The 13,814-nt window shown below is 52.8% G+C and overlaps 1 protein-coding gene across 5 annotated transcripts in view; it reads right to left on the bottom strand.

Moving 5' to 3' along the window:
* Positions 1-86: 86 nt before the first annotated feature.
* Positions 87-13,814, bottom strand: part of SCMH1 (Scm polycomb group protein homolog 1) — a 111,261-nt gene continuing 97,533 nt past the window's right edge. For all 5 annotated transcript variants that reach the window (XM_030538752.1, XM_030538755.1, XM_030538754.1 and 2 more), the window contains 3 exons: positions 13,455-13,658; positions 5,652-5,794; positions 87-2,003 (listed from right to left, as the gene is read on the bottom strand). In XM_030538752.1, coding sequence (XP_030394612.1) covers positions 1,878-2,003; positions 5,652-5,794; positions 13,455-13,658 — 473 coding nt within the window. In that variant the 3' untranslated portion in view covers positions 87-1,877. The remainder of the gene's footprint in view (positions 2,004-5,651; positions 5,795-13,454; positions 13,659-13,814) is intronic.

Raw genomic sequence — 13,814 nt, 5'->3', positions numbered from 1 at the left:
GCCATGGGACAGCGACGAGACCGAGCCCCTCGCCTGGTTCGTCGTGCTATTCTGGGGACAGCCGCTAGGATTTAGCAGAGACCTTGTTTTACAAATAGCCTTTTATTATGTTTGGGTTTTCTTTCCAATTTCCCCTTAGGGGTAAAGCAGAGCCACATAAGAGCTCCCGTGGCACTCTGACCCAGGGAGCCCCTGGCTGGGGGAGGACAGACGGCGAGAGGGAAAGGCAGGAGAGGAAAGAAGTGCTTGTGATGGACATTTCCCTACATCCTGTCCCTTTGGGCCATGTTCTCAGCGTATGGCTAGCAGGCCAGTGCTCAAGCCCCACCATGCCCTCGGAGCTGACTCATGGGCACACCAAGAGGCATGGCAGCTCTTCCCTCTGCTTGTCACATCCCAGGCAGTGAGATTGTGCGGGGTATTATCCAGTCCTTGTTTTCCATTGCAGGGCTCTAATATCTGTGAAGAAGAGCCTGCTTCCATCGGAGTTCATGAAAAAGTTCCGTTGGCTTCCTAGACAGCAGGTTCCTGCCCCACGGCAGGTGTAGGGCACCTGGCTAGGTTCTTCTCCACCTCCTTTCTCTACAGCTGCAGCAACTCAGACATGGGACAGTGGGTCACTGCTCAAGTGCCATCACAAATAAATACATTAAACAGCTTGAAACAAGCTGTGCCGGGCAGGAGCTGGGACAGGCCCAGGAAGGGCAGAGAGAGGGATGGCCTTCCCAGAAGTTGTGATCCTGCTGTCACACAGCCAGCCCTGGTCACACACCCCTGGAACCTGCTGATGGTTGACAGAATGAAATGGAGAGGTAAGGCCATTCTAACAGTACCATCTGGACAGACGAACCTTTACATTGCTGGGTAAAGAGCTCTGAGGGTTGCGATTTCATAATAGATATAAAAACATTTCATTGTTGTTTCCTAAACAGATGACACCTTAAAAAGAGAGAAGAATTCAACAGGGTGCCCAGCCCTTCTAGCCCACAGCCCATGCTAACTGGGAAGGCATCAGTCCGTGTCTGCCCCAGCTGAGCTTCCCTCCTTGTCAGAAATAAATACAAAGGAATTGCCACCTTGGCATCGCCAGCATGAGGAAGTCCACCAGCTACAGGCCCCCCGGGGCAGGGGGAAAGGCTGCTCTGTCAAGACAGCAGGACTAGCAGGCTTGTGTGACCATGCTCTGGGCTGCAGTCCCCGGCATACAGCCCTTCACAGAAGGCTGGGAACAGGGTGCACAGTCTTGTAAGCTTGCCATAGTGTTACTCAGAGTGGATTTGTAACTCCAGGAGCTGGGTTCTCACAGCCTGTCCTGCCCAGCCTGGCATGGCGGCATGGAAAATGCCAGCATCGTAGGATCTGCAGCAGAGCTGTTCATCTGATATAGAGTGAGGAAACAAGGCTAGGCCCGACCAGACAGCCAGGAGAGACAAGGGAACGGGGGCAGAGGAAAGACATGAGAGAGTCGCACTCCTGCAGGGGAACAAAGGGGAAAGGATCCAGCACCACAGAAGCCCAGAGTGCTGAAGAACTCTGAAACACAGTGTGTCTTTGTCCCCTTGGGTGCAGAGGAACTGGCTCTGCAGACGAGCGTCAGCGGGGGAGCACGGAAGGGGTTCTTCTGTTTGCGTCAGGAAGTCCATGAGTCAAGCTCTGTTTGGTCCCTGGGGAGCTAACAAATTGTCTGTCTCCTTTCACGTGCCCACTGTGGTCCTGACAGTGGAAGAAGGGTGGTTGATGGATCCATATAGTGATCTGCAGGTGTTTCTGGGCCGTCTGCGCCAGCGGTGTATGCATGCGTACCAGTCTGCAGGGGGGCGCTTCTGGGTGTGGCCAGGAGCCCGGCATTCTCACGAGCTGTCCCGCAAAGAGTCCTCTCAGAACTTGCCTTGCTTAAGTTTGTCAATGTGGTAGGTGAGCTTCAGCGCCGGACCCAGCTTCAGCCCCATGTACTTCATCATCATATCACTCCGCAGCAGAAGCAAGGCTTTGCCGTCGATCTCCTGGCATCAGGGAGCAAGAGAAGATCAGTGTTAGTGAGGCCTGCTCTGCCCTACAAACCTGGCACTGCCTGGCGCCATCACTAGCCCCAAATCACTGCTTGGCTTAGCCAGGGCACCCCTGGAACTCGCTTTCCCAGGAGTACTGTGGGGGGCGGCACTAAAGGATGCTGGCACCAGGGCTGGGCAGGTTTTCCTTCCCTACAATTCACTAGGTTCTTATAAACCCCATGGGAACACTTGACTGATGCCAGCCCAGCAAGCGTCTGCGTCAGCCACTTCCAAGGCATTCCCTCCCAACCCACTGCCCTGCAGCTCCAACCAACCCAGCCCAGCCACTCCAATGGGCAGGAATCCTTCCCATCTGCCCGTCCTGGGCCCAACGAGAATGACCCGACATACCAGGGGGCAGGTAATTCCTACTGTGAGGCTGGCTCAGGTGCCACTGCCTGGCGGGGAAGAGCTACTGTTCAGAAGGAGAAAGACAGGGTCCAAGAGAGCACGACATTCCTTGCAGTGACACCCTCTGTCTCCCCCACCTCATCTTCAGCCCCAAAAGGAAATCACAGCTGCTACAATCTTCCTCTGTCCACTGCCTCTCAGCTCTCTCCCACCTGAGCTGTGCCTCTATTTAACTGGGGTATCTGGAGGGGGCTGATCAAGGACACTCAAAGCATGCCGTGGCTGGGGCTGTTAGACAACAGGGATGGTTTGCTGAGGCACACTCCATTCATAAGGGGGAACTGGGGGTATTTGAGGGCTCTCGGGGCATGCACTAGAGCAGCTCTAAGCTGTGGTCTGCGGTCCATGGGGGCTGTTAAAGACCCACCTGGCTGCCCACATGATACTGACTCCCCCCCACCCTTTGTTTCCAGCTGTTCCTAAAGATACCCAGGTTTGTCCCTGCAAAGAACAGCCTCATGTCTCTGTGAAACCAGCGAGAAACAAGGCTCCTGTAGCCACTACTGCACAGGAGGAAGTCAGGAAAGAGAATGTGCCTCCTGTCACGCCCAGACGGAACCCCCCTTCCATGTCAGCCATTGCTGTGGTGCCACGTGCAGGTGGGTGACTGCCCGGGGAAAGGGAAGTAACATGTTGGATGCTTGGGGCCCTGTCAGGTCTGGGCAGTGGCTGCTAAACCCCAAGAGTCTGCCTTTTCCCCTCACTCCTGAGGAAGGGCTGGCCTGCTGGCAATGTGCAGTGGGGTTAGCATGGAAAGCCGACATGCCCCCCCAAATGAATTCTGAAAGTACAAAGGTGAATGTGATTGTGAAACTGATTAAACAGCTACTCTGAGGACTCCCACAAGACAGCCGAACAGGGATGTTGGCTTGTGTCAAACACCAAATTCCATCCCACAAGCACTTTGGGCTGTGCTATTTTGAGGAGTAGAATGAATTACTTTATGGGCTTTGTATGATAATGTTTTCATCTTCAGATTCCCCTCTGTCCCTCACTCGGAGAGGAAGTCTGTCCAAAGATGGGATTTAAAATCCTGGTTCTTCTGAGTGGTTCTGTCCAAGAGACAGGCCAGAGTCAGCAGGATGCAATGCTTGCTGGAGTTCTTTACTTCCCATGGTTATTAACTGCATTAACCTGCACTTTTGTAGTGCCTTTCACCCAAGCATTTCAACACACTTACAAGCATCACTCACTTTAGCCTCACTGCACCCCATGTACGGGAGCCAAAGGCTGCCCTCCCATTCTGCAGTGAGCAAACAGAGGCATGGAGTGATCAGGTGACTTGCTAAGGCCACAACAGTGGATCTGTGCCACAGCCAGAAATTAAACCTTGGCCTCCTGACTCCCAGTCCAGTGCCTTAACCCCACAATTGTTCTCCTCAATTTTTCCTTTGTTTCGGATTTATTTACTATGCCCCACCTCCCCTGATCTAGCCCTTCCTGGGTAGCAGGCAAAGCTCTCCCCGTGGGAAGAGGAGCTGACCAGAATCATACTTGCTTGCACGAGACCTAAGGCTCAAAGCACTGCTGAGGGGCCGCCTGCATTGAGTGCTGAGTCATGTTACAGCTAATACAACTGTCAGCTCATCCCTGGGTGGCCAGACACAAACATCAGTGTACCCCCCTTTAATTTCAGGCGGTAGCCTAAGGGAACAAACATTCAACCCCCTCAGCAGCAGGTCTCTGCCGGGCCGGGGCAGGTTTCTGGAAAGGCTGAGCAAACTTCACTTCCTGTGATTCCCCCTGCTGGAGGTAGAGTCTGGCTACAGTCCACATTGTCAGCCAGTCCCACACCATGTATGTCAAACGTGCCTGAAGCGTGAAACCTGAGCTGGACAAAACCCTCCCTGAGCACGAGAGGGTGGGAACACCTGGTTCAAAGTGACTGAAGAATCACTTCTGAGCACGCTCAGTGGGCATCTGCTAAATTTAGCAACTTATTACTGGCCCCCACCTTGTGACATCATCACTCATCATTCTCTGTGCCTGGCTAGGCCACGAGCTCTGAACGGACAAGAAGCTGTCACTGGGACAGTTTCCAGGGGGAGATTTTAGATGCCTCACTGAAACACACACACAAAAATCCCCTAACAACAAACCACTCAACCTAAACCCAATCAACAGCTACTGTGATTTGAGTGCTCTGAAACTTCCAGTCCAATCTGCACTATCCTGCAAATAGTCACTTTTTTTGGTCATGAAAACATTTCTCAGAACTGCAGACCCAGCGCCTGTGGCGTTAACCCTTGGTAAAGCACCAGGCACTCTTCTCATATAATTTGAGAAGTATCTTCCCATTTCAGAGCCATCTGTACCATCAACTGATAAAAGTGTCTCCCACCAAGCACCAGCAGCTGCCAATGTGCCTCCTCAAAAGGACGAGATCACAAAATTTAAGGAAGTCACCAGCAGTCAGGACATGCAACTTTCAACCTGCAGCTGCAACCTGCCCTCAGGGAACGTAAAGGCCTGCTGGGGGATTCCAACCCCATTCCCAGAGAGCATGTAAGCATCTGAGTAGCACCACTTGGAATTCAGCATGTGCTTAAATGCTCTGCTGAAACATGGCCAGGTGCTCAGCACCTCCCAGGTTCAGGTGCACACAGCACAGTCTTGTCTTGTTTTTCTGGCTGCACCTGCATTACCCTTTAGGATGTGAAAGGATAGTAGAAAGTAACAAGTGCCTGCTGGAACCTTAGGGTTGGGGTTTCCAACCTTGTTGTCATTTTAACCATATACCCTTCTCAGTGAATTACTGCAGGGTTTTACATTTAACAGAGCTACACAAAGACACACAAACCTGTCCTGTGTGAGAGGAAGGGTCTTTTGACCAGCAATTTGCTGACATTCAATGGGATTCACCATGAAGGAGACATTTCCCCACAGGGGAGGTGCATTTCAAGGTTCCAGGAGTGACCATTATTTCAGTAAAGGGAGTAAATAATAAGTGGCACAGGCTTTTTCGGTGCTGAAGACTCTGGCAAGGCTAGGTTAGATCTCTCCAAACACAGCCCTAGTAAATGTACGTTGGGGGTGACCCTGCACTGGCCAGAGAGCTGGACTTCAGCATCTAACCCACGCTTTTCTGCCTCCATCTCTATGACTGTGAGAGTTAACGTCACTGGAGCACCCCGATTTACACCGGGAGTATCCGGCCCTCCAGCTGGACATACACACAGATATATTTACGTGTTTTCGAAAGAGATCAGCATGGGGTCCCAGCTGTGGGTCAGCTTCTCGTACAAAATGCATCACATCCTCCACTGTCCAGGAAGAGGGGTCTCGGCTGTTTAGCCGGGAGGTGTCTCTAGGTCCAAGGTATCTATCAGACCCTGAAGAGTGAGACAATGAGAGAGAAACAGTTAGAGCATCAGCATTATGGCTGATGTCAGCACAGTGCTGGTGAGGAGAGTGCTGGGGGGAAAGGGTGGAGATCCACACAGCGCTGAAATAGACACGAGCTGGGAGGTAGGGCTGAGGGCAGCAGTGTGATAGCATGGACGGGGGCGGGATGAGGGCTGAGGGTAGCAGGGCACTGGGGCGGACGGGGGTGGGGAATTAGGGCTGAGAGCAGCAGGGCACTGGTGCAGACGGGTGTAGGATGAAGGCTGAGAGCAGCAGGGCGCTGGGGCGGACGGGGGCGGGATGAGGGCTGAGGGCAGCAGGGCGCTGGGGCGGACGGGGGCGGGATGAGGGCTGAGGGCAGCAGGGTGCTGGGGCGGACGGGGGTGGGATGAGGGCTGAGGGCAGCAGGGCTCTGGGGCGGACAGGGGTGGGATGAAAGCTGAGGGCAGCAGGGCTCTGGGGCGGGATGAAGGCTGAGGGCAGCAGGGTGCTGGGCCGGGGATAGAAGGCTGAGGGCAGCAGAGCGCTGGCACAGACGAGGGCGGGATGAAAGCTGAAGGGCAGCAGGGCTCTGGGGCGGACGGGGGCAGGATGAAGGCTGAGGGCAGCAGGGCTCTGGGGCGGACGGGGCAGGATGAAGGCTGAGGGCAGCAGGGCGCTGGGGCTGACAGTGGCAGAATGAAGGCTGAGGACAGCAGGGCACTGGGGCTGACGGGGGCGGGGAATTAGGGCTGAGGGCAGCAGGGCGCTGGGGTGGACAGGGGTGGGGAATTAGGGCTGAGGGCAGCAGGGTGCTGGGGCAGACGGGGGTGGGATGAAGGCTGAGGGCAGCAGGGTGCTGGCAACGGATGAGGGCGGGATGAAGCTGAGGCAGCAGGGCGCTGGGCGGCATGAGGCTGAGGGCAGCAGGGTGGTGGGGCGGATGGTGGCGGGATGCAGGCTGAGGGCAGCAAGGTGCTGGGGCGGATGGGGGCAGGATGAAGACTGAGGGCAGCAGGGCACGGGGCGGGATGAGGGCTGAGGGCAGCAGGGTGCTGGGGCAGACGGGGGCGGGATGCAGGCTGAGGGCAGCAGGGCGCTGGAGCAGACGGGGGTGGGATGAAGGCTGAGGGCAGCAGAGCGCTGGGGCGGATGGGGGTGGAGAATTAGGGCTGAGGGCAGCAGGGCGCTGGCGAGAACAGGGGTGGGATGAAGGCTGAGGGCAGCAGGGCGCTGGCGTGGATGGGGGTGGGGAATTAGGGCTGAGGGCAGAGGGTGCTGGTGCGGACGGGGGTTGGATGAAGGCTGAGGGCAGCAGGGCGGGCGTGGATGGGGGTGGGGAATTAGGGCTGAGGGCAGGTGGGTGCTGGGGCGGACGGGGGGGGATGAAGGCTGAGGGCAGCAGAGCGCTGGGGTGGATGGGGGTGGAGAATTAGGGCTGAGGGCAGCACGGCGCTGGAGTGCATGGGGGTGGGATGAACACCGAGGGCAGCAGGGCGCTGGCGAGAACAGGGATGGGATGAAGGCTGAAGGCAGCAGGGCGGGCTGGGGCGGATGGGGGCAGGATGAAGGCTGAGGGCAGCAGGGTGCTGGCGCAGACAGGGATGGGATGAAGGCTGAAGGCAGCAGGGCGGGCTGGGGCGGATGGGGGCAGGATGAAGGCTGAGGGCAGCAGGGTGCTGGCGCAGACAGGGATGGGATGAAGGCTGAGGGCAGCAGGGCGCTGGCAAGAACAGGGGTGGGATGAAGGCTGAAGGCAGCAGAGCGCTGGGGCGGATGGGGGCGGGATGAAAGCAGCAGGGCACTGGCATGGACGGGGGTGAGATGAAGGCTGAGGGCAGCAGGGCACTGGGGAATTATGGCTGAGGGCAGCATGGCGCTGGGGCAGATGGGGTGCGATGAAGGCTGAGAGCAGCAGGATGCTGGCGCGGATGGGGGTAGGATGAAGGCTTAGAGAAACAGGGTGCTGGCGCGGATAGGGGGGAGATGAAGGCTGAGAGCAGCAGGGTGCTGGGGCAGGCGGGGGTGGGATGAAGGCTGAGGGCAGCAGGGTGCTGGCATGGACGGGGGTGAGGAATTAGGGCTGAGGGCAGCAGGGCGCGGGGGTGGACGGGGGGGGAATAGGGCTGAGGGTAGCACGGCGCCAGGGCGGACGGGGGTTGGAATTAGGGCTGAGGGTAGCACAGCGCCAGGGCGGACGGGATGGAGTTAAGGTTGATTTACCCCCTCCCCGTTTCTGTCTCATCCTTTCTGAACCACTGCCAGATACCATGTTAAGAACGCACCTGCCAGGGCCTGAGCTGTCCCTTTTCTCTTGCAGGGTCAACAAAGTACCCTCCAGTTCTCCCTAGAGCTGCAGGCTCCCCTCTTCCAATCCCCTCCAGGTGCCTGTGACCATATCGCCTTCTGCCTCTCTTGTCTGATTTCTCTGCCCTCCCCTCTCTGCTGCAACAGTCCCTGCTCAGCATGGTGTCCTGCGCCCAGCTGCGTTTCCAACTACTACCCCGTCTCCCTCCTTTTCTTTCTCTTCCCAGTTCATTCAGTGCATCATTCACAGCTGCTGTCTGCAGCTCCATTCTGGAATCTGGATTCTGTCCTTGCCAAGGGCTCCAACAGCCTTTCCTTGGCCCGGCTCCACCCTCATCCCACTCGCCTGCTCTGCTGCTCGTCACACAGCTGAGCACTTCCTCTTTGCTGACATCATGTCATCAGAGACACCTTCACCCTGCTTCATCCAGCTCAGCTGGTGAGGTCATCCTCCTTGCCCACCGTTCTGACCCCCAGCCTGAACGCCGAGACTGCCTCCCTTCTAGGCTGCATCAGCTTCAGAGCTTGTGCAATTTTTTTCAGGGTCTCACAAAACTCTGTCCCTGCTTACTTATCCACTTGTTTCTTATCAATTCCAGGCCCTTGGGAACTCTGGGATGGGGTGGAAAGGGGGTCTGAATTACAGAGGAGGATGGAAAATGTAAACAAAGCAGAACAAGGACAGTGAACAAAAGCCTGATCACTCTAATCCGGGACTTTCTGGGTGTTTGGGAAGCTCCTACCACAGTGGTCCCCAAAACTTTATACCTTTGCCCCTCTTACTCCGCCCACACCACCTCACTCCCCAAGCTGGGGCTGCAGCTCGGTGGGGGGGGAGTGGGGAGAGGACACAGATGGGGTAAGAAGGTCAAGGACTGGGGCCACAGCTGGGGGTGGAGTCGGCAGCTGAGACACAGGCAACCTGGACAACTGGCAGCTGGGGCCAGCAGAGTGGGTGGCATTCCCTCCCTGCTCACCATGGGATCTAGCCTGGGCCCAGCCATGCCCCTCAAAAGTTCCTCTGCACCCCTCTCGGGGGGTGCGCACACCATAGTTTGGGGACCTCTGTCTCATAGACTTAAGATCAGAAGGACCATTATGGTCATCTATGTCTGACTCCTGCACAATGCAGGCCACAGAATCTCACCCACTCACTCACTCCTGTAACAAACCCTTAACTTATGTCTGAGTTATTGAAGTCCTCAAATCATGGTTTAAAGACCTCAAGTGCAGAGAATCCTCCAGCACTGACCTGTGCCCCACGCTGCAGAGGAAGGCGAAAAACCTCCAGAGCCTCTGCCAATCTTCCCTGGAGGAAAATTCCTTCCGACCCCAAATATGGCAATCAGTTAAACCCTGAGCACGTGGGCAAGACTCACCAGCCAGCACCCAGGAAAGAATTCTCTGTAGTAACTCAGATCTCACCCCATCGGGCATATTTACCTGCTAATAATCAAAGATCACTTAGTTGCCAAAATTAGGCTATCCCATCATTCCATCCCCTCCATAAACTTATCAAGCTTAGTCTTGAAGCCAGATATGTCTTTTGCCCCCACTACTCCCATTGGAAGGCTGGTCCAGAACTTCACTCCTCTAATGGTAGAAACCTTCGTCTAATTTCAAGTCTAAACTTCCCAGTGTCCAGTTTATATCCATTTGTTCTTGTGTCTACATTGATACTAAACTTAAATAATTCCTCTCCCTCCCTGATATTTATTCCTCTGATATATTTATAGAGAGAAATCATATCTCCCCTCAGCCTTCTTTTGGTTTGGCTAAACAAGCCAAGCTCTTCAGTCTCCTTTCATAAGACAGGTTTTCCATTCCTTGGATCATCCTAGTAGCCCTTCTCTGTACCTGTTCCAGTGTGAATTCATCCTTATTAAACATGGGAGACCAGAACTACACACAGTATTCCAAATGAGGTCTCACCAGTGCCTTGTATAATGTTACTAACACCTCCTTATCTCTACTGGAAATACCTCGCCTGATGCATCCCAAGACCACATTAGCTTTTTTAACGGCCATATCACACTGGCGGCTCATAGTCATCCTGTGATCAACCAATACTCCAAGGTCCTTCTCCTCCTCTGCTACTTCCAACGGATGTGTCCCCCATTTATAACCAAAATTCTTGTTATTAATCCCTAAATGCATGACCTTGCACTTTTCTGTATTACATTTCATCCTATTACTATTACTCCAGTTTACAAGGTCATCCAGATCTTCCTGTAGGATATCCTGGTCTTTCTCTGTATTGGCAATACCCTCCAGCTTTGTGTCATCCGCAGACTTTATTAGCACATTCCCACTTTTTGTGCCAAGGTCAGTAATAAAAAGATTAAATAAGATTGGTCCCAAAACCGATCCCTCAGGAACTCCACTAGTAACCTCCTTCCAGCCTGACAGGTCACCTTTCAGTATGACCCATTGTAGTCTCCCCTTTAACCAGTTCCTTATCCATCTTTCAATTTTCATATTCATCCTCATCTTTTCCAATTTAACTAATAATTCCCCATGTGGAACTGTATCAAATGCCGTACTGAAACTGAGGTAAATTAGATCCATCGTGTTTCCTTTATCTAAAAAATCTCTTACCTTCTCAAAGAAGGAGATCAGGTTGGTTTGGCACGATCTACCTTTTGTAAAACCATGTCGTATTTTGTCCCATTTACCGTTGACCTCAATGTCCTTAACTACTTTCTCCTTCAAAATTTTTTCCAAGACCTTGCATACTACAGATGTCAAACTAACAGGCCTATAGTTACTCGGATTACATTTTTTCCCTTTCTTAAAAATAGGAACTATGTTAGCAATTCTCCAGTCGTATGGTACAACCCCTGAGTTTACTGATTCATTAAAAATTTTTGCTAATGGGCTTGCAATTTCATGTGCCAGTTCCTTTAATATTCTTGGATGAAGATTCTCTGGGTCCCCCGATTTCATCTCATTAAGCTGTTTGAGTTTGGCTTTTACCTCAGATGTGGTAATATCTACCTCCATATCCTCATTACCATAGTGGTGCTGCTGTAAGCTAACCAACACCAGCCTTTGCAGGGAGCACTCAACTCCTCCTTGGTCTCTTCCTGAAGGTAAAGAGTTCTGCACAGCATCTCAAGATCCCTTGTGCTGTTTCTGAGCTATGGGTGAGTGAAGGGAATAGCTTTTCTCTAAAGAGCTGAACAGAACTGTGGCAAAAAGAGGAGAGGTCTGACCCTTGGCCTGGCCCTGTTGCTCACTGACTGCACTTGCTAAGTCGGAAAACTTTGGTTTGTTTTTACAGACTAACAAATGTTTGAAAGTGGTTCCCTGGGCAAGTAAAGCAGATTTTTCACTCCACTAGGAGGTAGGCACTGAGAGAGACAACGTGCACCTGTCTGCCATGGGGAGGACTGTCAAAGCATCAGCCGTTGGAGCCTGCCTCATTGCTGCCTTTCACTATGCTCTGCTCCAGCAATTCAGCCTCCTTGTTTCTCCCACTACATTGAGGGGTTATTTGGAATGTGCAGACATTATTTTTGCCAAATTTAAACTGACTTAATGTTTTCAATTTAACAGAGAGAAAAGTTCCAGTTTTGAGGGACAAGAAGGGAACAGCACAGCTGGCAGGGGGAGGAGTTTGTGCATTGTAAACAGGACCGGCTCTAGAGTTTTTGCCGCCCCAAGCAGTGCGCCGAATTGCCGCCATGGGCGGCAGGGGCAGTCCTTGTGCCCTTAGGGCAGTAGGTGCGTTTCCATGGTGGTGGCAATTCAGCTGCAGCTTCTATGTTTAGCTGAAGCCACCTCGGACAGCTAAAAACAGAAGCTGCCCCTGAACTGCCGCTGCCGTGGAAATGCACCTGCTGTCGTAAGGGCACACGGACTGCCCCCGTCGTCCGCAGTGGCAACTCAGCGCGCTGCTTGGGGGCAAAACAACAGGGACTGACGCCCCTTGCAGAATGCTGCCCCAAGCACCAGCTTGGAATGCTGGTGCCTGGAGCCGACCCTGATTGTAAAGGAGTCCTTGAACCGCACATTTCTAAGGGAAACTACATGCCCAGGTCTGGCAATGCAACACCTACAGACACGACTGAACCGTCAAATGCCCACGAAGCCCACGGTTTGTCAAGCTCGCCTTTGCCAACTGGCACCCATTAGAGAACTGGGGTCTTTTCATTTATTAAAAATAATCAAGAAATACAAAAAATACGTTTAAAGCAACTAAAGCTTCCATGGGTAAGCACTCAAGGGTCAGGAAATGCCAAGAAAAGGGTAAACGCGATACTGTAGCTCTATCTTCTTGAGCATATGCATTACAATGCAGCTGTTAAATCTGATCACTGCTTATCTTAATGGCACATATGCAGCTAATTAAAAAAATGTGTCCCTATAAGTAAAGCCTGCGTTATAACATACGCACAGGCAGATTGAAGGCTGAATGTCCAGCTCTCATTTCCTGTCTCCTGAGCACTGAATTGTTCAACCTTAACATGCCGTTAACAGAGTCTCTGTTTGTACATGCTGCACCCAATTCTCCACTGAGCTGCAGCCCCTCTGTGCGCTCTGCTACCTTCTAGTGCTTCATCTGCCATGTCTGCCTCACGAGGAGCTGTCATCCACAGAAACCCGCAGCATCTCGACTCTTGGGTGTCGGTGTTAGCTGTGCACAATGCCATGGAGAAGGGGACCCAACTCCTAAGTGTGCAGTATTGTTGCTGGTTTTAACCCTCACAGCCTTGGTGATGTTATGCACACAATCACACATCATTTCATTACGAACAGATGGATTTGGCACACATGCGGATTTACTGCATTTAGCAGCTTCGCTGCACCTGTCCTACATACCAGTTATTTTATATATATCACAATATAACTGATGTTTCACTAGTGATCGGCAAGCACCCACCCAACTAGGTTCATCTCATCCACTCATCAGCTGGCCAACATGCATCCCATCTGTCCACACATCCACCTCGCATGTCCTCATTCATAACTTAACTAGTCAGTTCTCCTCACTTTAGCTGCTTCCAAATCCATTCAGCTATCACCTCTCAAATCCCCATCTATTCAGCAATCGATTCATCATCTGAACTGCTTCAACTTACACACCCCAACCTATTAATCAACACCTAACTCATCATTTCTACTCATTCAGCCCCTGATCTCCACATCCCGATTCAGTCACCAAGCCGTTCACTGACTGTCCACCCACAACTCCACCCAGCAACGTACCATCCATCTCTAGAACGTATGTCTAACAAACTGCCTGTTTAACTGACAATGGAGAGGTCAGTCTCGGGTACTTGCCGGCATTAGAAAGCTGTAATGGGAGCTAGCAAAGCTCCATATTGCCAAACGAAGAGCCTTGGACGGATGACTTACCCCCAGAGCTAAGCCTATGCAAGGCAGAAGCATTGCCCTGAGTAAGGCTAGAAGGCTGGTGCAGATGCCTGTATCCCTGCAAGCGATAGTCTCTGCAGTTCCTGCTGGGACTGGATGAGTTGACAGAGTTCAGGGCAGAGTCCATTGGGTCCAGGCGAGGTTCCAGGGGACCTGGGAGGCCGTCTCCCAGAACAAAGGTTTCACCTGTAAGACACCAAGCTGCAGTCAGAACCAATACGGCGTATGCAGTACACAGTTACAATTCTATACAGCAACAGCAGCATTCCCTGTACAGTGTGCTGGAGAAATCAGACAGAAAGGGGTCATTTACTAAGTGCTGCAACGGGATGTTTGTCTAGC

The sequence above is a fragment of the Gopherus evgoodei genome, chromosome 20, assembly GCF_007399415.2.
Source record: "Gopherus evgoodei ecotype Sinaloan lineage chromosome 20, rGopEvg1_v1.p, whole genome shotgun sequence".
NCBI classification, from domain to species: domain Eukaryota; kingdom Metazoa; phylum Chordata; order Testudines; family Testudinidae; genus Gopherus; species Gopherus evgoodei.
The sequence above is the reverse complement of the archived record's forward strand: the minus strand, read 5'-3'. Positions and strand labels throughout refer to the sequence as shown.